This window comes from Heptranchias perlo, chromosome 3 (genome assembly GCF_035084215.1).
Source record: "Heptranchias perlo isolate sHepPer1 chromosome 3, sHepPer1.hap1, whole genome shotgun sequence".
NCBI lineage: Eukaryota > Metazoa > Chordata > Chondrichthyes > Hexanchiformes > Hexanchidae > Heptranchias > Heptranchias perlo.
This window is the reverse complement of record NC_090327.1, coordinates 4,513,280-4,538,641: the sequence shown is the minus strand read 5'-3', so window position 1 is coordinate 4,538,641 and position 25,362 is coordinate 4,513,280. Positions and strand designations below refer to the sequence as shown.

The following is a 25,362-nucleotide window of genomic DNA, read 5'->3' as shown; positions in this document are numbered from 1 at the left end:
TTTTGTTTATTAGTTTTATGTAAATATTGAAGGGAGGTGGGGGAGAACGTTATTGGACAGGGTAATGTGGTCGGAGGCGGGAATTCATATAATAAAACATCCAGGAATACGTCCAACCAGAGGTGGCAACTCCAGCTGTAACTCAATCAAGACTGCTGCTTCTGAGTTAACTGGTCAGCTTTCATTTATGGAAATAGTTATCATATCCTTGCTAGCCCTGAGGTTCGCCTTTTAAGATTCCAGGTAGGCCTTGCATTGTTGCTGTCACCTACGCAAGATTGGGCCTCATGGGATTGGGGATAAAGATCAGCATGGATTGAAGATTGGTTAACAGACAGAAACCGAGTAGGAATAAACAGATCATTTTCAGGTTGGCAGGCTGTAACTAGTGGGGTGCCACAAGGATCAGTGCTTGGGCCTCGGCTATTTACAATCTATATTAATGACTTAGATGAGGGGACCGAGTGTAATGTATCCAAGTCTGCTGACGGTACAAAGCTGGGTGGGAAAATAAGCTGTGAGGAGGATGCAAAAAGGCTGCAGAGGGATATGGACAGGTTATGTAAGTGGGCTAGAAGATAGCAGATGGAGTATAATGTGGGGAAATGTGAAATTATCCACTTTGGCAGGAAGAATAGAAAAGCAGAATATTTTTTAAAAGGTGAGGGATTAAGAAATGTTGGTAGTCAGAGAGATTTGGGTGTCTTTGTACAGGAATCACAGATAGTTAACATGCAGGTACAGCAAGCAATTATGAAGGCAAATGGTATGTTAGCCTTTATTGTAAGGGGGTTGGAGTATAAGAGTAAGGAGGTCTTGCTGCAATTATATAGGGCTCTGGTGAGACCACACATGGAGAACTGTGTACAGTTGTGGTCTCCTTACCTAAAGAAGGATATACTTGCCTTAGAGGGGGTGTAAGGAACGTTCACTAGATTGATTCCTGGGATGAGAGGTTTAACCTAATGAGGAGAGATTGAGTAGAATGGGCCTATATTCTTTGGAGTTTAGAAGAATGAGAGGTGATCTCATTGAAACGTATAACATTCTTAGAGGGCTTGACAGGGTAGATGCTGAGAGGCTGTTTCCTCTGGCTGGAGAGTCTAGAACTAGGGGTCATAGTCTCAGGATAAGGGGTCGGCCATTTAGGGCCGAGGTGAGGAAAAATTTCTTCACTCAGAGGGTGGTGAATCTTTGGAATTCTCTACCCCAGAGGGCTGTGGATGCTCAGTCGTTGAATATATTCAAGTCTGAGATTGATAGATTTTTGGACTCGGGGAATCAAGGGATATGGGGATTGGGCGGGAAAGTGGAGTTGAGGCCAAAGATCAGCCATGATCTTATTGAATGGCGGAGCAGGCTCGAGGGGCCGTATGGTCTACTCCTGCTCCAATTTCTTATGTTCTTATGTTCTCCAACATCTCGAGATTCCCTCCAAACTCAATCAAAGTTATGAAGAGCAATTACGAACATATGAACAATGACCAACAGGAAAACACCCTCTGGTCCATTCAGCCTGTCCCACACAATCGTGACACCTTGTGCATTGTACAGAATCATAGAAAGGTTATAGCATGGAAAGAGGCCATTCGGCCCATCGAGACCGCGCTGGCTCTATGCAAGAACAATCCAGTTAGTCCCACTCCCCCGCCCTTTCCCCGAAGCCCTGCAATTTTTTTTCCTTTCAAGTACTTATCCAGTTCCCTTTTGAAGGCCATGATTGAATCTGCCTCCACCACCCCCTCGGGCAGTGCATTCCAGATCCTAACCACTCGCTGTATAAATAAGTTTTTCCTCATGTCACCTTTCGTTCTTTTGCCAATCGCCTTAAATCTAAGTCCTCTGGTCCTTGACCCTTCTGCCAATGGGAACAGTTTCTCTCTAGTTTCTGTCTGGACCCTTCATGATTTTGAATACCTCTATCAAATCTCCTCGCAACCGCCTCTGCTCCAAGCTTCTCCAGTCTATCCATGTAACTAAAGTCCCTCATCCCAGGAACCATTCTAGTAAATCTCTTCTGCACCCTCTCTAAGGCCTTCACATCTTTCCTAAAGTGCGGTGCCCAGAACTGGACACAATACTCCAGTTGTGGCCGAACCAGTGTTTTATAAAGGTTTGACATAACTTCCATACTTTTGTACTCTATGCCTCTATTTATAAAGCCCAGGATCCCGTATGCTTTTTTAACCGCTTTCTCAATCTGCCTTGCCACCTTCAACGATTTGTGCACATATACCCCCAGATCTCTCTGTTCCTGTAACCCTTTTAGAGTTGTGCCCTTTAGTTTATATTGCCTCTCCTCATTCTTCCTACCAAAAAGAATCACTTCGCATTTTTCTGCATTAAATTTCATCTGCCACGTGTCCGCCCATTCCACCAGCCTGTCTATATCCTCTTGAAGTCTATCACTATCCCCCTCTCTGTTTACTACACTTCCAAGTTTTGTGTCATCTGCAAATTTTAAAATTGTGCCCTGTAAACCCAAGTTCAAGTCATTAATATATATCAGTGGTCCCAGCACTGACCCGTGGGGAGCACCACTGAACACCTCCCTCCAGTCTGAAAAACAACCGTTCACCACTACTCTCTGTTTCCTGTCCCTTAGCCAATTCTGTATCCATGTTGCTACTGCCCCCTTTATTCCATGGGCCGCAATCTTGATGATAAGCCTATCATGCGGCACTTTATCAAACGCCTTTTGAAAGTCTATACACCACATCAACTGCATTGCTCTCATCTACCCTCTGTTACTTCATCAAAAAACTCTATCAAGTTAGTTAAACACGATTTGCCTTTAACAAATCCATGCTGGCTTTCCCTAATCAATCCACACTTGTCCAAGTGACTATTAATTCTGTCCCGGATTATCATTTCTAAAAGTTTCCCCACCACCGAGGTTAAACTGACTGGCCTATAGTTGCTGGGTTTATCCGTACACCTTTTTGAACAAGGGTGTAACATTTGCAATTCTCCAGTCCTCTGGCACCACCCCCGTATCTAAGGATGTTTGGAAGATTATGGCCAGTACCTCCGCAATTTCCACCCTTACTTCCCTCAGAAACCTAGGATGCATCCCATCCGGACCGGGTGACTTAGCTTTGAGCACAGTGAGCCTTTCCAGCACCTCTTCTTTATGAATTTTTCGCCCCTTCAGTATCTCAACTATTTCTTCCTTTACTGAGACTCTGGCAGCATCTTCTTCCTTGGTAAAGACAGATGCAAAGTACTCATTTAGTACCTCAGCCGTGCCCTCTGCCTCCATGAGTAGATCTCCTTTATGGTCCCTAATCGGCCCCACCCCTCCTCTTACTACCCGTTTACTGTTAACATGTCTGTAGAAGACTTTTGGATTCCCTTTTATGTTGGCCGCCAGTCTATTCTCATACTCTCTCTTTGCCCCTCTGATTTCCTTTTTCACTTCCCCTCTAAACTTTCTATATTCAGCCTGGTTCTCACTTGTATTATCAACCTGACATCTGTCATACGCCCCTTTTTACCATTTCATCTTACTCACTATCTCTTTTGTCATCCAGGGAGCTGTGTCTTTAGTTGCCCTACCTTTCTGCCTTGTGGGAATGTGCCTAGACTATACCCGAACCATCTCCTCTTGAAAGGCCGCCCACTGTTCAATTACAGTTTTGCCTGCCAATCTTTGATTCCAATTTACCCGGGCCAGATCTGTTCTCATCTCATTGAAACTGGCCCTCCTCCAATTGAGTATTTTTACTTTAGAGTGGTCCATGTCCTTTTCCATAGCTATTCTAAACCTTATGATACTATGATCGCTGCTCCCTAAATGCTCCCCCACTGACACTTGCTCCACTTGGCCCACCTCATTCCATAGAACCAAGTCCAGCAATGCCTCCTTCCTCGAGTGGGGGGAAAAGTACTTGTTAAGAAAGTTATCCTGAACACATTTCAAAAATTCCTCCCCCCCTGTGCCCCTTATATTATTGTTGTTATCCCAGTCTATATTAGGATAGTTGAAGTCTCCAGTTATCACTACCCTATAGCTTTTGCACCTCATATATAACTCAATGTATATGATTATTATGTTGATATATACACCACAATATATACACGCCCCTCCTCCACCCCACCGAAAACCATGCGATCTCCTGGGAGAGGCAATAAACCAGACAAACAACTCAGGTCAATTTGGGGGGGAAAAAATCTCGGAAATTCCTCTCCGACGTCCTTAGACGATCGAAACTAGTCCAGGAGATCAGTCTGGGCCTGATAATTCTATGCAGTGCCAATCTTCTGTACGAGGTGATTTCTACCCCAGGCAGAAACAGGTCCAGCTCTCGGTTAAAGGAATTCAGCGAATTGCCGATGACCAGAAATGGAGGTCACAGGTAGAATTTTATATCTTTTTTTTAACAGTAGTCTAAACTTTTAAAGTAATGTTTTAGAAAGAAGAAGAAAGAACTTGCATTTATATAGCACTTTTCATGACCTCAGGAGGCTCCAAAGCACTTTACAGCCGTTGAAGTACATTTTGAAGTGTAGTCACTGCTGAAATGTAACACGAGATGTACACAATAGTATCACACTTAGAATCACAGAATGATACAGCACAGAAGGAGGCCATTCGGCCCATCGTGCCCGTGCCGGCTCTTTGAGAGAGCTGTCCAATTAGTACCATTCCCTCGCCCTTTCCCCATTTTTTTTCCCCTTCAAGTATTTATCCAATTCCCTTTTGAAATTTATTATTGAATCTGCTTCTACCGCCCTTTCAGGCAGCGCGTTCCAGATCGTAACAACTTGCTGCGGAAAACCGAAACGCTCCTCATCTCCCCCCCCCCCCTTGGTTCTTTTGCCAGATTTATAAAGTTTCTGCTCTATCTCGCTCTCTGTACAGGGAGCGTACAGGTGTTTGGAGCACTGCTGACTGGGAATCCATCCGCCACATCCCCAGCGCAGGGCTGGCGAGCAGTTAAATGGTGTTTGCTTGTACGAAGCGGGCTGGGAAACTTCTCAGGCATGAGGATGGAGCTCTTCCTTACAGGATATGGCCGCGCAGTGCCAGAAGGATGCTCAGGAAGGCCTGTACGGGCAGACAAAGACAGCCCTTCAGCTGCTGGGTGTAGCTCCAGCTCTGCATCCCCTTTGGCAGGAGCACAGAGACGGCTGCAGAGAGACCAGCCAGCAGAATTAGGAAATAAGGACCTCTTTTATTTACACAGGCTGCTAAAGCCTGGGCATTCCTGTCTACTTGGAAGAGAGTCAGGCCGAGCTTTGCTTTCCACTGATTTCTCCAGAGTGTTTGTTACTTTCATCCTAGTAGTGTTCACACACTCACTTTAATGCGTTGGCGTGGAATCGCTGGAAACCATTAGCAACTGAATCTAGTCTACAAACAGCTGTGCTTAGACACTAATATCGTAATGTCTCCTATGTCAGTGCTAGGACCTTATAGGCCACCTGGGTCGCAGAGGAATGGCACTTGTCTGTTTTCTTTTTTTTTGTTACATTTTTTGCCATCTGTGTGAAGACCATGATGTTGTCATCAGCTTGCAAACCGGGGAAGAGTTGAAATCTTATCTGTTTCCTGTGGATAAGCTTTGACGAGACAATTTAGCAAAATTGGGATGAGGGGAATGCTGGGTATTAGAGGTTAAGCAAAAATTATGTGTGTGTGTGTGTGTGTGTGTGGTATAACTTGACGTAGGGTTATTAACAGCTTTTCAACAATGCAGAGGGGTGTACGATTGGAGGGGAATTTATTCCAGATGTCAACGGTATTTGGATTGAACAATGCAGCTCAAACCAGTGCAGTCGTCTTTCTGCAGTTGACTCAACACAGACATTACACAGGTGGGATAAGAAGCTCGCTGTCTAATGTGTGGTTGGCAGGAAGGTGTTACGTTTGTATTTGGTGTGTGTGTGTGTGTGTGTGTGTCTGTCTGTATGTCTGTCTGTCTGCATGTGTGTGTCTGTCTGCGTGTGTGTGTGTTTGTCTGCGTGTGTGTGTGTCTCTGTGTGTGTGTCTGTCTGTATGTCTGTCTGTCTGTGTGTGTGTCTTTGTGTGTGTGTGTGTGTGTGTGTCTCTGTGTGTGTGTCTCTCTGCATAACTGTCTGTGTGTTCATGCACTTTTTTCCATTATCATGCTTTCCTGTTATCCAGTTTCTCACCAGATTCTTTTGCCTACAAATGCCAAAAAAGAACTGGTTTTTATTTCAGCAAGGAAGTTTGGTCATAAAACCTCTAGCAGGAGGAAGAGATGGTGGGCGACCTCTTGAACTTAATAATAATGCCGAGTTCAGATTCTAGCCTAATGTGCTGGCGTAGTGGTAGCATTAACCCCATCCTGACGTTCAACATATGTAATCTAGACAATTCCCCCCTCCACCACCAAACATTAGAATTTTTGCTGGCTTAGTGCTTCAATTATTAAGACATGTCAGGGGAATTGTGTTTGTCTAAAACAATTGAAAGGTATTTTCAGAGGGGGAGGTGGGATTGATCAGAATTAAAAAGTCAGGTAGTGAACAAAACAGGAGGGAACTTTATTTTGCTGTCCTTTTAAAGTGGTCTGATTTCAAGGACTTGGGTTGAACAAGGCGAATCATTTTGGTTTTTGCTTTTTGTTACTAAACGAGCTACTGCCTTCGTTCTTGGGACTTTTAAAATGCCTATGGGAAGTAACGCATTTTACAGAAAGCACACAGTTAAGTTGTACTGTAAAGCCATGTTATTTGGCCATAAACATGTCCTAACGCTGTCTGTTTTATTTTCCCCCCAACGGCTGTGTCTGTATTTGAGCTTCAAAAAAGTGTGTCTGCCACAATATTCAACCTCGCACTGTCAGAGCAAACTACATTTCCCCATCACTGAGTTTTTTGTTTCAAAAACCAGCCAATTTTAGAACCCTGCAATTTAATATTCCTTTTCATTTGCTTGTTGTTTATTTAACTTGTGTTAAATTGAGCAGTGTTATTTATTTCCCACCTTTATTTTTAAAAATTCTGTCTCGAGGTCTAGTGGGGGAGCTGGATGTCAGTGTCAGCTGAGGCAGGAGTTCACACATAGGCATCAGTCTGTGGCTCAGAAAACAGAAGTGACTGAGCGGACTGTACATACGTATATATATATATATATACAGGGCTGGAATTTGCTGAAGAAATAACGGCATCTGAACGACGCACGCCGTTATTAACGTGCACAAGTCGGCCGGCAACTTGTGGGGCGGAAGAGACGCCCCGTGAATTACGAATCGCCACAAGTTGCGGGACGATTTGCGCCGCTCCGCCGTTAGCCTCGCGAAAAGGGCATCGCGCCCTCAACCTCCCCGTGAGTTTTAAGAACTTGCTGCATTTGCTCATTAGTTGCCCCATTAAACTCGCCGCGGGAAAGTTAAGTCTGGTAATTATTAGTGATAATTGTCACTGACGGCCAATCAACCTCTCTGGCTCAGAAAGTGAACAATTAAAAGTGTGGACTCTCATTCCTTCAGGTTGTGAATTGTTGTTGGAGATTTTTTTAAAATGTCAAAATTTAAAAAAAAATCTCACTTTTCCTTTCTGGCTCTTTTTTTTCTCTCTCTTAATCCAATCTCTCTTTTCCCTTTCTTTATTTCTCTTTCTGTACCTGATCTGACTCTAATTCACCCTATTTCCTTCTCCGTCCTTCCTGTTTCTTTCTCAATCCTTAAATCTCATTGATTAAGGAGGTAGACTGTCGGTCCCATCGTTCACTAAGGCCACAGGTGCCCCATTGCCGGTGTCATTATCAGCTCGCACTTCCAAGGAGTTACAGGGCGCAAAAACTTCAACTAACGGGGCACGCCGTGCGATGCCGCACGCCGCGAGACCTGGCTCAGAATGTTTTGGGGGGGGGTGGGGGGCAGTGAGCATTTGCTACAGTGACGATTGATTTGGTTAATTTTGAGGGTGGGAAGGGGAGTTAAGTCCTCCTGCTGCAGGAAGTGAATGTTTCACTTGCACTGGAACTTGAAGGCCTTTAAAAAGGAAGTAGTCTGTGTGGAGAATAGAATAGTTCCAGAACAAATTGTTATAAACCCCTGGGTGAGTGTAAAGAGTGCAATACCAATAACATATTGGATTGCTTAGAATTAACAAAAGGCTTTGTTGCCTCAAACTTCACAGCCGTAGATCACAGAATAGAATGATACAGCACAGAAGGAGGCCATTCGGCCCATCGTGCCTGTGCCGGCTCTTTGAAAGAGCTATTCAATTAATCCCACTCCCCCTGCTCTTTCCCCGTAGCCCTGCAAATTTTTCCCCTTCAAGTATTTATCCAGTTCCCCTTTTGAAAGTTACTATTGAATCTGCTTCCACCGCCCTATCAGGCAGTGCGTTCCAGATCGTAACAACTCGCTGCGTAAAAATGTTTTTTCCTCATCTCGCCTCTGGTTCACCTGCCAATTACCTTGAATCTGCCCATAACCTTCTCTGCTCTAAGGAGAACAATCCCAGCACATATGTGGTAATAATAGATGGCTTGTTGTTTTGGCACTGAGGGGAGACCATAGGCTTACAACTGAACGCAGCGAGTCTCTTGTACGATCTGCTTAAGCTCCCCAAAACCTAAAAACGCTGTGCTATTTCTATAACGTAACCTGTAAGTCTTTTTTTTTCTCTTCACGTACGACTTGATGTTTCCAGTGTGAAATTTTGGCTGCAACTAGCCTGGTTGGTGTGAAGGGGAGTTTGGGTGTGCACCGTGTGTGAAATCAGCGGTGTAACTAGGTGTCGCCAACTCTGGTTGGACATATTCCTGGAGGTATCATCACATGACTGCCCCGCCCCCACACGGCCGCCATTGGTCGCCTGACACCTCCACCCTCGCGCCGCTCTGCCTCCCCACGGCCAATCGGAAAAGCGAATAGACTCTTCGTTACCCAATCGGATGACTCTTGACTGTCTGTCAAACAGCCTCGTTTCCGGTATAACTAACAAACAAAAGTTCTCAAAGAAATTTTTTTAAAAACACGATATTTTCCCAGGCGTTTTGCCTGGAGATTAGTCTTGAATTCCTGGAGACTCCAGAGCAATCCTGGAGGGTTGGTGACCCTGAGCGTAACTTGAGAGTCGGGTCCAGATTTGACTCCAGAACGCACTGAAATCGAGTGGTACAACTTACACTCAGCTAAACCGCCTCACAATATTTGGGATTGGGGCTTTGTAGAACGTAACTCCGGTGCAGTGCAAAGCTGGGTTTACGAAGTCCTCAGCCTGGACGGATGGATTACCTGGACGGTTTGTAAGCCTGGTATCAGGTGTCAGCCGTGGCTCAGTGGGCAGCACTCTCGCCTCTGAGTCAGAAGGTCATGGGTTCAAGCCCCACTCCAGAGATTTGAGCACATAATCCAGGCTGACGCTCCCAGTGCAGTACTGAGGGAGTGCTGCACTGTCAGAGTGGGCCGTCTTTCAGATGAGCTATTAAACTGAGGCCCTGTCTGCCCTCTTAGGTAGATGTAAAAGATCTCAAGCCACAATTCAAAGAAGAGCAGGGGAATTCTTCCTGGTGTCATGGCCAATATTTATCCATTAACCAACAACTAAAAACAGATTATCTGGTCATTTATCACATTGCTGTTTGTGGGACCTTGCTGTGTGCAAATTGGCTGCCATGTTTCCTACATTACAACAATGACTACACTTCAAAAATTCATAGTTGCAACAGGCCATTTGGCCCAACAAGTCCATGCCAGTGTTTATACTCCACATGAGCTTCATCTCACCCTATCAGCATATCCTTCTACTCCTTTCTCCCTCATGTGTTTATCTAGCTTCCCCTTAAATGCATCTATGTTATTCACCTCAACTACTCCATCTGGTAGCGAGTTCCACATTGTAACCACTCTCTGGGTAAAGAAGTTTCTCCTGAATTCCCTTTTGGATTTATTAGCGACTATCTTATATTTTTGGCCCCTTGTTCTGGTCTCCCCCACAAGTGGAAACATCTTCTCTACGTCTACCCTATCAAACCCTTTCATAATCTTAAAGACCTCTATAAGGTCACCCCTCAGTTTTCTCTTTTCTACAGAAAACAGCCCCAGCCTGTTCAGTCTTTCCTGATAGTTATAACCTCCACAATCACCCTAGTTAATCTTTTTTGCACCTTCTCCAGTGCCTCTATACCCTTTTTATAATATGGAGACCAGAACTGTTCACTGTGTGGTCTAACTAAGGTTCTATATAAATTTAACATAACTTCCCTGCTTTTCAATTCTATCCCTCTAGAAATGAACCCCAGTGCTTTGTTTGCTTTTTTATGGCCTTATTAACCTGCGTCACTACTTTTAGTGATTTAGTGATCCCTCTGCTCCTCTACCCCATTTAGACTCTTATTTTCCAAGGGGTATGTGGCCTCCTTATTCTTCCTACCAAAATGCACCACCTCACACTTATCTGTATTGAAATTCATTTGTCAATTACACGCCCATTCTGCAAATTTATTAATGTTTGTATTTTGTCGCAGTCCTCCCCTGTATTAACTATACCCCACCATAGAGTGACACTTGAGAAATGGAACACATATCACAAGGTTTTAATTTCCTGAACAGAGTTTCAATCTTAGAAGGGGACAGGTGAAAAGACAGTTGGGAATTAACTAAGTTACGCATGAGGGTAGTGTATGGGATAGGGGACAGCGGGGGCTGACTATCAGCAAATTGAGAAAGAGTCGGTAATTACTTGGTGAAAAACTTAATGAAGGGGACGAGAACGATTGCAAGATATGATATTTTCTAGACATTGGGACCAGCCAGAAGGATGTCAGTGGTCTCTCCTGTATATTCCAATGTTCTTGCCCATTAGGTTAACGCAAAATGCAAATAAACTGCAGAACTGTTCAAATTAAAAACTACAAACTCATTCATTGGCTGAAAAGTGGCTTTGGGAAGTCCTGAGGTCGTGTAAGAAGCTATATAAATGCAAGTCTTTTTTTTTGATATCAAGTCTTTTTAATGTCATGAGAAAGCAGCTGCTTCACCTGCTCTTTCCTAAGATTAAAAAAACAGCTGTCTGGGAAGGAGAGCTATGTCTCTGCCTATAAGCGCCATGCACAAGAGGTATCTCCTGGTGGACAGAGTGGGGTTTGCAGTATAACTCTGGTCTTGCTGGCTGCCCTCCACATTCTATAGCTAGTGGTATTGTAATATAACTTCACACCCACTTAGTGTGTAACTAAAGATGCTGAAAGTGACTTTGTTTGAAGTAATAATGGCGGAGTAGGACAATGTGCTTTTTCTCCCATTGAGCAAATTATGCCGTTGTTACTGCCTTGCAAAGAATGTGTTCTACATGTGTATGAGATGCAGTATGAGGAATTTTCATTTCTCCTGTTTATTCCGTAAGTGTGAAGGAACCATATCGCACTGTTCTAGATACACATGGGTTACAGAAGTCTGTTCCATGCGTGGGTAAGAACAAGTGTGGAGCACCCAGTTACCTGGTGTCATTTTCTGCCGAATATTTTGAGCTGGCGTCTAAGTGGTTCTGGGAAACCAGCCAGCACAGACACGATGGGCCAAATGGCCTCCCATGCTGCATCATTCTGTGATAAACAACAAAATTTATATCGCTCCTTCAAAGTAGTAAAACGTCACAAGGCGCTTCACAGGAACGATTATCAGACAAAATTTGACACCGAGCCACACAAGGAGATATCAGGACGGGAGAGAGGTAGGTTTTAAGGAACGTCTTAAAGAGGAGAGAGAGGTTTAGGGAGGGAATTCCAGAGCACAGAGCCTAGACAGCTGAAGGCAAGGCCGTCACTGGTGGAGCGATGAAAATCAGGGACGTGCGAGAGTCCAGAATTGGAGGAGCGCAGAGATCTCGGAGGGTTGTAGGGCTGGAGAAGGTTACAGAGATCTCGGAGGGTTGTAGGGCTGGAAGAGGTTACAGAGATAGGGAGATGTGAGGCCAACCACCCAATATTCAGTAAAGCGGGTTGGATGGTCTACCCAAAACAAGACTGCCCTGGATACATCCCTTAAGTGGACTAGGGTGGGATATGATTACTGTGGCTAATTTTGCTGACCTTTCTTTTCTCTCATTCACTTCTTTTTCACGTATCTACTTATCTGTTTTGGTGTAAGGATTTGGCGAAGGGAAAAATTATTTTCATCGCCAGTTGTGATCTGAATTTCTGGAGACATTTTGTTGTGAGGGGTTCAAATACCAATGGGCACGAGTTCAATCATTGAGAAAAGTAAGAAGGGGAGTCAGGTGACAACCCTCCGAGATCTCTGCCCCCCCCTTCCAATTCTGGTCTCTTGCGCATCCCTGATTTCCTTCACCCCACCATTGGCGGCCGTACCTTCAGCTGCCTAGGCCTTAAGATCTGGAATTCAGTCCCTAAACCTCTCTGACACTCTACCTCGCTCTCTTTTAAGACGCTGCTTAAAACCTATCTCTTTTGACCAAGCTTTTGCTCACCTGTCCTGATCTCTCCTTATTGTGGCTCGGCGTCAGATTTTGTCTGATAATCGCTCCCGTGGTAAATGACCTTGGGTCATTTTACCACGTCAGAGGCGCTGTACGAACGCAAGTTGTTGTTGTATGTTTTCGCACAAAATTGTGGAACGTGCTACCGGGTTAAGTCACTGCAGTGGACAGTTTAAATCGGTTAAAGAGACAAATGAATGCGTTTTCAGAGAGAGAAGGGGGTCAAGAGGATATGGTGAGAAAACGGAGTTGAGTTCTCTCAAGAAGAGTTGGGCCCAATGGACCTTTTCATTTCCTAAAAATTCTTCCTGTTTCAAGATGCGTTTACAAACCTGTAGCCTGAACAATAAAGTTTGCCAAACCCTTGGTATTAAATGTGTTGAGAACCATTAACAAACACACTCTCTATAGATACAGGCATGAAATGCACTTGATAAATGGCATCATTGTTGGGTCCAATCTCTCGGCCGGGTCAGTAGAAATTGCTTCTTATCACTACTCAAATTTTATTTCACATTTACAAGTAGAGGGAATTTTTGCAGCAAGAATGTAAAGGGCATTATTACATCAATTTCTTTCCGAAGGGTTTTCAAAATGTGGCTGCGTGCATCAAAGATAAATTAAATTAAATGATTTACTTTGTGCGGATTTAGGAAATTATTTGAAGATGATAATTCCAGTGTATGAGGAAACAATTAAAACCATTAATCTTAATTTATTGAACTGCACGAGACAGATAGGTCCTTATCGCACTCTGTAGTTGCACATCAGCGATTGCTTCTGTACCCCTGTTAACCTCATTTACTGGGCGATGTAAGTATTTATCAGGAGAAACCGTTAACCCATTTGTTCAAACTAGATCATAGACTCGGACACCACAGGAGCCATTCGGCCCATCGTGCCTGTGCTGGATCTTTGAAAGAGCTATCCAATTAGTCCCACCCCCCCGTTCTTTCCCCCTGGCCCTGTAAATTTTTCCTTTTCACTTCAGTCGAGAACAACTGGAATATCTTGAAAGTAATTATTTTGACCGTGCAGGATAAATACAAACCTAGAACCAGCAAGCTCAGACAAATATGTGCGGCTCTACATGGAGTGATAAACAAATCGCAGAATCGTACAGCACTGAAGGAGGCCATTTGGCCCATCGTGCCTGTGCTGGCTCAGTACAGGCCAAACTGTAATTGAACAACGGGTGGCTTTTAAAGAGGAGATGGTTCGGGTACATTTTCGGCACATTCCCAGGAGGGGGAAAGGTAGAGCAACTAAAGCCAGAGCTTCCTGGATAACATAAGGACTTAAGAAATAGGAGCAGGAGTAGGCCATAAGGCCCCTCGAGCCTGCTCCGCCATTCAATAAGATCATGGCTGATCTTCGACCTCAACCCCACTTTCCCGCCCGATCCCCATATCCCTTGATTCCCTTAGTGTCCAAATAGCCTTCGATTTCAACGACTGAGCGTCCACAGCCCTCTGGGGTAGAGAATTCCAAAGATTCACCACCCTCTAATTGAAGAAATTTCTCCTCATCTCGGTCCCAAATGGCCGATCTCTTATCTTGAGACTGTGACCCCTAGTTCTAGACTCTCCAGCCAGGGGAAACAGCCTCTCAGCATCTACCATGTCAAGCCCTAGAATTTTACACGTTTCAATGAGATCACCTCTCATTCTTCTAAAGTCCAGAGAATATAGGCCCATTCTACTCAATCTTTCCTCATAGGATAACCCTCTCATCCCAGGAATCAATCTAGTGAACCTTCGTTGCACCCCCTCTATGGCAAGTATATCCTTCCTTAGGTAAGGAGACCAAAACTGTACACAGTACTCCAGGTGTAGTCTCACCAGAGCCCTATATAATTGCAGCAAGACTTCCTTACTCTTATACTCCAACCCCCTTGCAATAAAGGCTAACACACCATTTGTCTTCCTAATTGCTTGCTGTACTTACATGTTAACTTTCTGTGATTCATGTACAAGGACACCCAAATCTCTTTGACTACCAACATTTCTTAGTCTCTCATCTTTTAAAATAATATTTTGCTTTTCTATTCTTCCTACCAAAGTGGATAACCTCACATTTCCCCACATTATACTCCACAAAAGAGATAGAGAGTAAGATGAAGCAGAAAAAGGGGCGTATGACAGGTGTCAGGTTGATAATACAAGTGAGAACCAGGCTGAATACAGAAAGTTCAGAGGGGAAGTGAAAAAGGAAATAAGAGAGGCAAAGAGAGAGTATGAGAATAGACTGGCAGCCAACATAAAAGGGCATCCAAAAGACTTCTACAGGCATATAAAGAGTAAACAGGTAGTTAGAGGAGGGGTGGGGCCGATTAGGGACCATAAAGGAGATCTACTCATGGAGGCAGAGGGCACAGCTAAATGAGTACTTTGCATCTGTCTTTACCAAGGAAGAAGATTGTGCCAAAGTCACAGTAAAAGAGGAGGTAGTTGAGATACTGGATGGGCTAAAAATTGATAAAGTGGAGGTACTGGAAAGGCTGGCTGTACTTAAAGTAGATAAGTCACCCGGTCCAGATGGGATGCACCCTAGTTGCTGAGGGAAGTAAGGGTGGAAATTGCGGAGGTACTGGCCATGATCTTCCAAACATCCTTAGATATGGGGATGGTGCCAGAGGACTGGAGAATTGCAAATGTTACACCCTTGTTCAAAGGAGTCGGTGCTGGGACCACTGCTTTTCTTGATATATATTAATGACTTGGACTTGGGTGTACAGGGCACAATTTCAAAATTTGCGGATGACACAAAACTGGGAAGGGTAGTAAACAGTGAGAAGGATAGTGATAGACTTCAAGAGAACATAGACAGGCTGGTGGAATGGGCGGACACATGGCAGATGTAATTTAATGCAGAAAAATGTGACGTGATACATTTTGGTAGGAAGAACGAGGAGAGGCAATATAAACTAAAGGGCACAACTCTAAAAGGGGTACAGGAGCAGAGAGATCTGGGGGTATATGGGCACAAATCGTTGAAGGTGGCAGGGCAGGTTAAAAAAGCATACAGGATCCTGGGCTTTATAAATAGAGGCATAGAGTACAAAAGCAAGGAAGACATGACGAACCTTTATAAAACACTGGTTCGGCCACAACTGGAGTATTGTGTTCAGTTCTGGGCACCGCACTTTAGGAAAGATGTGATGGCCTTAGAGAGGGTGCAGAAAAAGATTTACTAGAATGGTTCCAGGGATGAGGGACTGCAGTTACGTGAATAGACTGGAGAAGCTGGGGTTGTTCTCCTTAGAGCAGAGAAGGTTGAGAGGAGATTTGATAGAGGTATTCAAAATCATGATGGGTCTAGACAGAGTAGATAGAGAGAAACTGTTCCCATTGGCGGAAGGGTCAAGGACCAGAGGGCATAGATTTAAGATGATTGGCAGAAGAACCAAAGATGATATGAGGAAAAACTTTTTTGCATAGCGAGTGGTTAGGATCTGGAATGCACTGCCCGAGGGAGTGGTGGAGGCAGATTCAATCATGGCCTTCAAAAGGGAAATGGATAAGTACTTGAAAGGAAAAATTTGCAGGGCTACAGGGAAAGGGCGGGGGAGTGGGACTAGCTGGATTACTCTTGCAGAGAGCCGGCACGGACTCGATGGGCCAAATGGCCTCCTTCCGTGCTGTAACCATTCTATGATTCTATAATTTTGGAAGAGAACATAAGAAATAGGAGCAGGAGTAGGCCATACGGCCCCTCGAGCCTGCTCCACCATTTAATCAGATCATGGCTGATCTTCGACCTCAACTCCACTTTCCCGTCTGATCCCCATATCCCTTGATTCCCCTGGAGTCCACAAATCTATCGCTCTCAGTCTTGAACATATTCAATGACTCAGCATCCAAGAGCTATCCAATTAGTCCCACTCCCCTGCGCTTTCCCCACAGCCCTGCAAATTTTTCCTTTTCAAGTATATGCCCAATTCCCTTTTGAAAGTTACTTTTGACTCTGCTTCCACCGCCCTTTCAGGCAGTGCATTCCAGATCAGAACAACTCGCTGGCGTAAAAATATTTTTTCCTCATCTCCTCTCTGGTTCTTTTGGTGAGTGATCAAGTTGTTCTGTACATGACCGTACTCCATCATAATATAACCCAGCTCATTCATTCAATTGAAATCCCCCCTCCATTCCGTATTATCTACTTTATTGTTCGAAATGTTGAGTGGGGTGTGTAGCCTCCCTCCCCCATGCTTATGGTTATACTTCTACTAACAAAAAATTAATTTATTTCTCTCTGTTGCACTTTCTGAAATATGTTGCCCTATAAAGGCGTTCCAGATCGTCATAACTCCCTGTGTGAAAAAAAAATCTCCTCATCTCCCCTCTGGTTCCTTTGCCATTTATCTTAAATCTGTGTCCTCTGGTTACCGACCCTTCTGCCAGTGGAAACAGTTTCTCCTTATTTACTCTATCAAAACCCCTTTATAATTCTGAAAACCTCTATTAAATCTCCCATCAACCTTCTCTGCTCTAAGGAGAACAGCCCCCCAATATCATTTTGTTCCTTTCTTTCTTTCACCGTGTCTGTGTGTTACCCTCGATTGACGGGCGGTCAGCTAACTGACCTCTCGGACCTGGGCTTTTACCGATGCTGCTAAGAGATCTCGAGCTACGCTCTACAATTTTATCTACAATGTGGTTTTTTAGTGCACAATTTATAGTGCATAACAGGTAGCCAAGAGCAGGAGGTGTAATTAATTAATTATAATTAAATTATGTTGTATTGTGGGAGGCAGAAACTGCGGTCCAGTATGCCTGAGGTTGAGTGGGGAGAGGTAGGGAGCAGGGCGTTGTAATACTCAGAGAAAAGGATCCAACTCTGAAGAAACTTTGCTTGGCTGAGATGGAAAGACTGTATAATTTACTTTGGTTATTTTCCGCAGCTGGAGAGAGTTAGAGAAGCTGGGATCGTTCTCCTTGGAGCAGAGAAGGATAAGGGGAGATTTAATGGAGGTGTTCAAAATCATGAAGGGTTTGGATGGAGTAAATAAGGAGAGACTGTTCCCAGTGGCAGGAGGGTCGGTAACCAGAGCACACAGATTTAAGTTAATTGGCAAAAGAACCAGAGGGGGAGATGAGGAGTAGTTTTTTTTTTAACGCAGCGAGTTGTTATGATCTGGAATGCGCTGCCTGAAAGGGCGGTGGAAGCAGATTCAATAGTAACTTTCAAAAGGGAATTAGATAAATACTTGAAGGGGAAAAATTTGCAGGGCTGTGGGGAAAGAGCAGGTGCATAGGACTAATTGGATAGCTCTTTCAAAGAGCCGGCACAGGCACGATGGGCCGAATGGCCTCCTTCTGTGCTGTATGATGCTATGATTCGGATGTAGGTGGTGTCCAATGGAAGCACTGTTGGATGCACTATCAAGAAGGAGGTTGAACAGGTGGCTCATTCCAGCACCTTGGAGCGTTGACTTAATTTGTACAAACTTTTTTTTTTCTCCTCCTATGAAAAGTGCCCAGACTTTATCAGGAGCTATATCCCATCACTCAGTGCGACAGCCTGTTGGAGTAACAATGCGTTGCCTTATCACGACCCTCAGAGCTGCGTTTTCTGTACAGGTCACAAGTGGAAGCTCGAGAAACACATGAGGGAGAAAGGAATAGAAGGACACGTTGATGGGATGAGATGAATTAGGATGGGAGGAGGCTCGTGTGGAGCAGACATGGACTAGATGGGCTGAATGTTTCTCCCCCTCCTTTCCTGACTCTTGGAGGGTTACTGGGTGAATGGGTGGTCTCTTCCTCCTGTACCCTGCCCACCATTCAGCTGTGAACCGTGACCGCGAATAACAACAGGATGACCAACTGGGGCATCAAACATGAATCTGCCCCATTTCTCACCTGACACCCTTCCAGTCAAGTTTGCTGGATAGCACACGAACAACGACAGACAGGAAAGGACCCTCTTGCCCATCCAGCCTGTCACACACAATTGCGATACCTTGTGTATCACAATATATATATATATATATACTCCCCACCCCACCCGAAACCATGTGCTCTCCTGGGAGAGGCGAATAACCAGAGAAAAGCCCAAGCCAATTTGGGGGAAAATATCTGGGAAATTCCTCTCCTGCCCCCTTAGACGATCGAAACTAGTCCAGGAGATCACGCTGGCCCCGATAATTCTACGCAGTGCCTACCTTTTGTACACGGTGATCTCTGCCCCATGTCAGAAACAGGTCCAGCTCTCACTTGAAGGAGTTCAGCAAATCGGCGTCCACCGCACGAGCCGGCAGCCTGTTCCCGAGGTCCCACTATTCTCTGGGGAAAGAACCACCTCCTGACATCCTATCCTCGATCTGGCCTTGTACAGCTGAACATTGTGACCCCCCCCCCCTGGTCCTCCCGAACCTATTTAATTGGAACAAACTGTCGACTGGAACACAATCTATTCCCTTCATCATCTTATAAACCTCGATCAGATCGCCCCTTCCCCAAAGTCTAGAGTCCCAGCTTTTTTAGCCTATCTTGAGAACTAAGATGCTTTAAGCTGGGAATTAGTCTAGTGGGACCCTCCTCTGCGCCCTTTCCAAAGCCTTAATATCACCCACCATGTGAGGAGACCAAATCTGAACACAGTATTGCAAATGAGGCCCAACCAAGGACTTGTGCAAGGACAAAATAGCCTGCTTACAGTCAGTTGTCGTATAAATGCCCCCCAACACCCGATTTCCTCAAGCAGTCAGGAGTGAAAACTCTGCTGATTTCCCCTCCTAAGCCACGGGAAACTGAGTCCAAATGTAGGGCCCTTGTGCCACCCTGGCCGTGATCAGCTAACTCCTGCACAGGTCACAGTATCATAGTAGGTACAGCACAGCAGGAGGCCATTCGGCCCATCATGCCTGTGCCGGCTCTTTGAAAGAGATATCTAATTAGTCTCGTTCCTCTGCTGTTTCCCCATTACCCTGTAAATTTTTCCCCTTCAAGTGTTTCTCCAATTCCCTTTTGAAAGTTATTATTGAATCTGCTTCCACCGCCCTTTCAGGCATCGCATTCCAGATCGTAACAACTCGCTGCGTAAAAAAATGTTTGCTCATGTTGCCTCTGGTTCTTTTGCCAATCACCTTAAATCTGTGTCCTCTGGTTACCGACACTTCTGCCACTGGAAACAGTTTCTCTTTGTTTACTCTATCAAAACCCACCATGATTTTGAACACCTCTATCAAATCCCTTCACCTTCTCTGTTCTAAGGAGAACAATCCCAGCTTCTCCAGTCTCTGCACATAACTGAAGTCCCTCATCACTGGCACCATTCTAGTAAATCTCTTCTGACGCGATGGGAGGATCAAACTCGGGACCTTTTGAACTTCTGCGGATGAAGTGCCCATGACATTGGGTTTTCATTTCCTAACACCTGCAGTTAGAGATAAGACTTTTAAATTACAAAAGATCTGCAATTTAGTCACATGAAAAGTCATGGGTCAAATCTTCGTACTGATTTCGAAGACCTGTGACCCTACGGGTTTGCCGTATACACTAAAGTACGCAGTGTTTTGCCACTGGGCTGCCCAGTGTTACAACAACAGCAACAACAAGTTGCATTTATATAGCGCCTTTAACATTGTAAAACGTCCCAAGGCGCTTCACGGGAGCGATTATCAAACTAAATTTGACACCGAGCCGCATAAGGAGATATTCGAACAGGTGGTCAAAGAGGCAGGTTTCAAGAAGCGTCTTAAAGGAGGTAGAGAGGCGGAGAGGTTTAGGGAGGGAATTCCAGAGCTTAGGGGCCCGGGCAGCTGAAGGCACGGCCGCCAATGGCGGGGCAAAGGAAATCGGGGATGCGCAAGAGGCCTGAATTGGAGGAGCGCAGAGATCTCGGAGGGTTGTAGGGCTGGTGGAGGTTATAGAGATAGGGAGGGGGTGAGGCCATGGAAGGATTTGAAAACAAGGATGAGAATTTTTAAATCGAGGCGTTCCCAGACCCGGAGCCAATGTAGGTCAGCGAGCACAGGGAGTGATGGGTGAACGGGACTCGGTGTGAGTTAGGATACAGCCCTAGATGTGAATTTTACACCATTTACGTAATAATTTCACTCTGATCGGATTTGTTACTTTATGCAAAAAAAACTTTTTCATGTTGATGTGACCCACCCATGGATACTGGGTGTGTGTGACAGAAAATCAGAGTTTGATAGCTCAAGAAAAATCTTCTTCACCAATATAAGGCATCGAAGATTCCAAACTAAACTTTCTAATGTGTCACAATGTCAGTATGCCAACAGCAAATTTATATAGAATAGAATCATAGAATCATAGAAGTTTACAACATGGAAACAGGCCCTTCGGCCCAACATGTCCATGTCGCCCAGTTTACACCACTAAGCTAGTCCCAATTTCCTGCACTTGGCCCATATCCCTCTATACCCATCTTACCCATGTAACTGTCCAAATGCTTTTTAAAAGACAAAATTGTACCCGCCTCTACTACTGCCTCTGGCAGCTCGTTCCAGACACTCACCACCCTTTGAGTGAAAAAATTGCCCCTCTGGACCCTTTTGTATCTCTCCCCTCTCACCTTAAATCTATGTCCCCTCGTTATAGACTCCCCTACCTTTGGGAAAAGATTTTGACTATCTACCTTATCTATGCCCCTCATTATTTTATAGACTTATGGTGCCTTTCACCCAAAAAAACAAGCCTAAGGTGCTTCACAGATGTGTTTAAAATGTTGAAAGGATTCAGCAGGGTAGATACAGGGAAACTATTTCCTCTGGTGGGGAAATCGAGAACGAGGGGACCATAACCTTAAAATTAGAGCAAGGCCATTTAGGAGTGAAATCTAGAAACACTTTTTCACCAGTAGAAATCTGGAATTCTCTTTCCCCAGTTCTGGTATCATCCTTGTAAACCTTTTTTGCACCTTCTCCAGTGCCTCTACATCCTTTTTGTAATATGAAGACCAGAACCGTGCACAGTACTCTAAGTGTGGTCTAACCAAAGTCCACAGCAAAGCAATCCCACCCCTCTATGCTGGAGGGTGCTGTGAGGTTGCAGACGATCGATTAATCATTCTCTCCTGCTTTATTTCATTATTTAAAACAACATTTTAAACAAAGACAATTTATGTTCCCTAATTCGAACCTGCCTCATTATTTTTTATTAAACCTTTATTCTAAGTAAAAGCTGAATTTCAGGGTAGCTGTTCTCAGTGAGTCAACAGGCTAAGCCAATCTTTCAGGCAGAAATAGAGCAAGTAATCTAAAAGTAGGAATCCACGAAAAGAAACCAAATCAGGGGAAGAAAAACAGAAATTCCCTATTGGATTTATTAGTGACTATCTTATATTTGTGGCCCCCTAGTTCTGGTCTCCCCCACAAGTGGAGACATCTTCTCTACGTCTACCCTATCGAGCGCCTTTCATAATCTTAACGATCTCGATTGTTTCATGCTGATGCGTTGCTGGCTGCCAGAGATAATGAACGTTTTAACTGATGTTAAATTATTGACGTTTGCAGATGGCCTTGACGGAGAGGATGACCCCTCGTGCTCGTGGCCCGCATCCTCGCCTTCCAGCAAGGACCACGCTTCACCCAGTCACGGGGATGGCTGCGACTTTGGCGAGGAGGAAGGTGGGCCCGGGCTGCCGTACCCCTGCCAGTTCTGCGACAAGTCCTTCAGCCGCCTCAGCTACCTGAAGCACCACGAGCAGAGCCACAGCGACAAGCTGCCCTTCAAGTGCACCTTCTGCAGCCGCCTCTTCAAACACAAGCGCAGCCGCGACCGCCACATCAAGCTGCACACGGGCGACAAGAAGTACCACTGCAGCGAGTGTGATGCCGCCTTCTCCCGCAGCGACCACCTGAAGATCCACCTCAAGACCCACACCTCCAGCAAGCCCTACAAGTGCGCCATCTGCCGGCGTGGCTTCCTCTCCTCCAGCTCCTTGCACGGCCACATGCAAGTGCACGAGAAGAACAAGGACGGCTCCCAGTCGCTGTCCAGGCTGGAGGAGTGGAAGCTGAGGGACGCTCAGAAGTGCAGCCAGTGCGAGGAGGGTTTCCACCTGCCCGAGGACCTGCAGCGGCACATCGCCGACTGCCACCCGGAGTGCTCGCCCTCCGAAGACCGGGCTGCCTCTCAGTGCATTTACTGCTCGGACTTGTTCACGGAGGAGAGCGTCCTCCTGGCTCACGTCAACCAAGTGCACAGTCGGGAGAAAGGCAACCGGTGCAATATCTGCTCGGAGCATTTCCTCTCCGTGGAGGAGCTGTACAGCCACATGGACACTCACCAACAGCCCGAGCCCAGCAACCACAGCAATAGCCCTTCCATGGTGACCGTTGGCTACACGTCCGTGTCCAGCACCACCCCGGACTCCAATCTCTCAGTGGACAGCTCGACCATGCTGGAGGTTGCGTCGCAGCAGGTGAAGCCCCGGGGCAAGAAGAGGCTTTCTCAGCAGACTTCCGACGGGGCTGCCCCCCTTCTCAAGCAGGCGAAGGTGACCTACAGCTGCATCTACTGCAACAAGCAGGTCTTCAGCAGCCTCGCCGTGCTGCAAATCCACCTAAAGACCATGCACCTGGACAAACCCGAACAGGCGCACACCTGCCACATCTGCCTTGAGGTCTTGCCCTCCCTCTACAACCTCAACGAGCATGTCCGGCAGGCCCACGAGAACCAGGACTCTTTGCCGCTGATGGCGGCCGCCTTGCCCGCCTTGGTGTACCAGTGCAACTTCTGCGCCGAAGCCCTGAACGACCTCAACAGCCTCCAGGAGCACATCCGAAGTTCCCACAGCTTCAGCAGCGTGGTGACCAAAGACAGCAATGCCTTCTTCTGTCCCCACTGCCTGATGGGGTTCCTCACCGAAGGGTCTCTCGACGAACACATTCAGCAGATCCACTGCGACGCAAACAGCGTGCGCTTCGATTCCCCTTTGCTCGGGGTGTCCAAAGACCCCATGATGGAGGTGTACTCCTGCTCCTACTGTACCAATTCCCCAATATTCAACAACATCCTGAAGCTGAACAAGCACATCAAGGAGAACCACAAGAACATCCCACTAGCCCTCAATTACAACAACGGCAGCAAAAAATCCAGCCGGGCCACCAGCCCCTTGTCTCCGCTGAGTGTGGAGCAAAGTTCCGTTAAGGTGGTGCACAGCACAGGCACTGGTCCCCCCCACGCAGCGGGGGAGTATTGCTGTAACCAGTGCGCTGCGAAATTCACGTCGTTTGACAGTTTTCAGGGCCACCTGAAGACCCACCTGGACACCATCCTGAAGAAGCTGTCTTGCCCGCAGTGCAACAAGGAGTTTCCCTCCCAGGAGTCCTTGCTGAAGCACGTCACCATCCATTTCATGATCACGTCGACCTACTACATCTGCGAGAGCTGCGACAAGCAGTTCACCTCAGTGGATGACTTGCAGAAGCACCTCCTGGACATGCACACCTTTGTCTTCTTCCGCTGCACCCTCTGCCAGGAGGTCTTCGACTCCAAGGTCTCCATCCAGCTCCACCTGGCCGTCAAGCACAGCAACGAGAAGAAAGTTTACCGCTGCACCTCCTGCAACTGGGACTTCCGGAGCGAGGCGGACCTGCAGGCCCACGTCAAGCACAACCACCTTGACCACCAGGGCAAGATGTACAAGTGCATCTTCTGCGGTGAGATTTTTGGCACGGAGGTGGAGCTGCAGTGTCACATCACCACCCACAGCAAGAAGTACAACTGCAAGTTCTGCAGCAAGGCCTTCCACGCCATCATCCTGCTGGAGAAGCACCTGCGCGAGAAGCACTGCATGTTCGAGGCCAAGCCCCAGAACTGCGGGTCCAACGGTTCTGGCGAGCAGGCCCACAAGGAGGAGGCGGAGCTGCAGAGCATCCTCGCCAACCACCAGGACACCCACAACAGCCGCGACGGCAGCGAGGAAGAGCTCGACACCTCGGAGACCATGTACGCCTGCGACATCTGCGGCGCCGCCTACACGATGGACTCGCTGCTGCAGAACCACCAGCTCCGCGACCACAACATCCGCCCAGGCGACAGCGCCATCGTGAAGAAGAAGGCCGAGCTCATCAAAGGGAACTACAAGTGCAACGTCTGCTCCAGAACCTTCTTTTCAGAAAGCGGCCTGCGCGAGCACGCCCAGACCCACTTGGGGCCGGTCAAGCACTACATGTGCCCGATCTGCGGAGAGCGTTTCCCCTCGCTCCTCACCCTCACCGAGCACAAGGTCACCCACAGCAAAAGCCTGGACACCGGGACCTGTCGGATCTGCAAGATGCCCCTCCAGTGCGAAGAGGAGTTCCTGGAGCACTGTCAGATGCACCCCGATCTGCGGAACTCCCTGACTGGCTTTCGCTGCGTGGTCTGCATGCAGACGGTCACCTCCACCCTGGAGCTGAAGATCCACGGGACCTTCCACATGCAGAAGACGGGCAACGGCGCCAGCGGTCAGCCCGCTCCGCGCGCCCAGCCGCTCCCGAAACTCTACAAGTGCGCCTCCTGCCTGAAGGAGTTCCGCTCCAAGCAGGACTTGGTGAAGCTGGACATCAACGGCCTGCCGTACGGGCTCTGCGCCGCCTGCGTCAACGGCAACAAGCACGCCAGCCCCAACGCCAGCGCCAACCTGAATGGCAGCCGCCAGGTCTCCAACCCGAGCCCCGCCGAGAGCAAGGGCAAGGGAGGAGCGGTAAAGACCCGCTGCTTGAACTGCAACGTGAAGTTCGAGTCTGAGAGCGAGCTCCAAAACCACGTCCAGACCGTTCACGCTGACCTGATCCCCGACAGCAACAATCACCTGAAAACTCCGCAGGTCTCGCCCATGCCCAAAGTCAGCCCGCCCCAACCGGATGAGGTAATTACCAAAAAAAACCCCACCAAATCAATAATACCGCAGGGTTCCTTTTCTGCCCGAGGGCGTCCTGAGAGCTTGGTGGCAGGAGTGTTATTTGTGGGAAAGGGTCTCGAGTGA

General features: G+C 46.6%; 1 protein-coding gene across 6 annotated transcripts in view; it reads left to right on the top strand.

The window, feature by feature from the left end:
- Nucleotides 1-25,362, top strand: part of LOC137309714 (zinc finger protein 521-like) — a 618,054-nt gene that overhangs the window by 183,384 nt on the left and 409,308 nt on the right. For all 6 annotated transcript variants that reach the window (XM_067977807.1, XM_067977806.1, XM_067977801.1 and 3 more), the window contains one exon: nt 21,902-25,245. In XM_067977807.1, coding sequence (XP_067833908.1) covers nt 22,342-25,245 — 2,904 coding nt within the window. In that variant the 5' untranslated portion in view covers nt 21,902-22,341. The remainder of the gene's footprint in view (nt 1-21,901; nt 25,246-25,362) is intronic.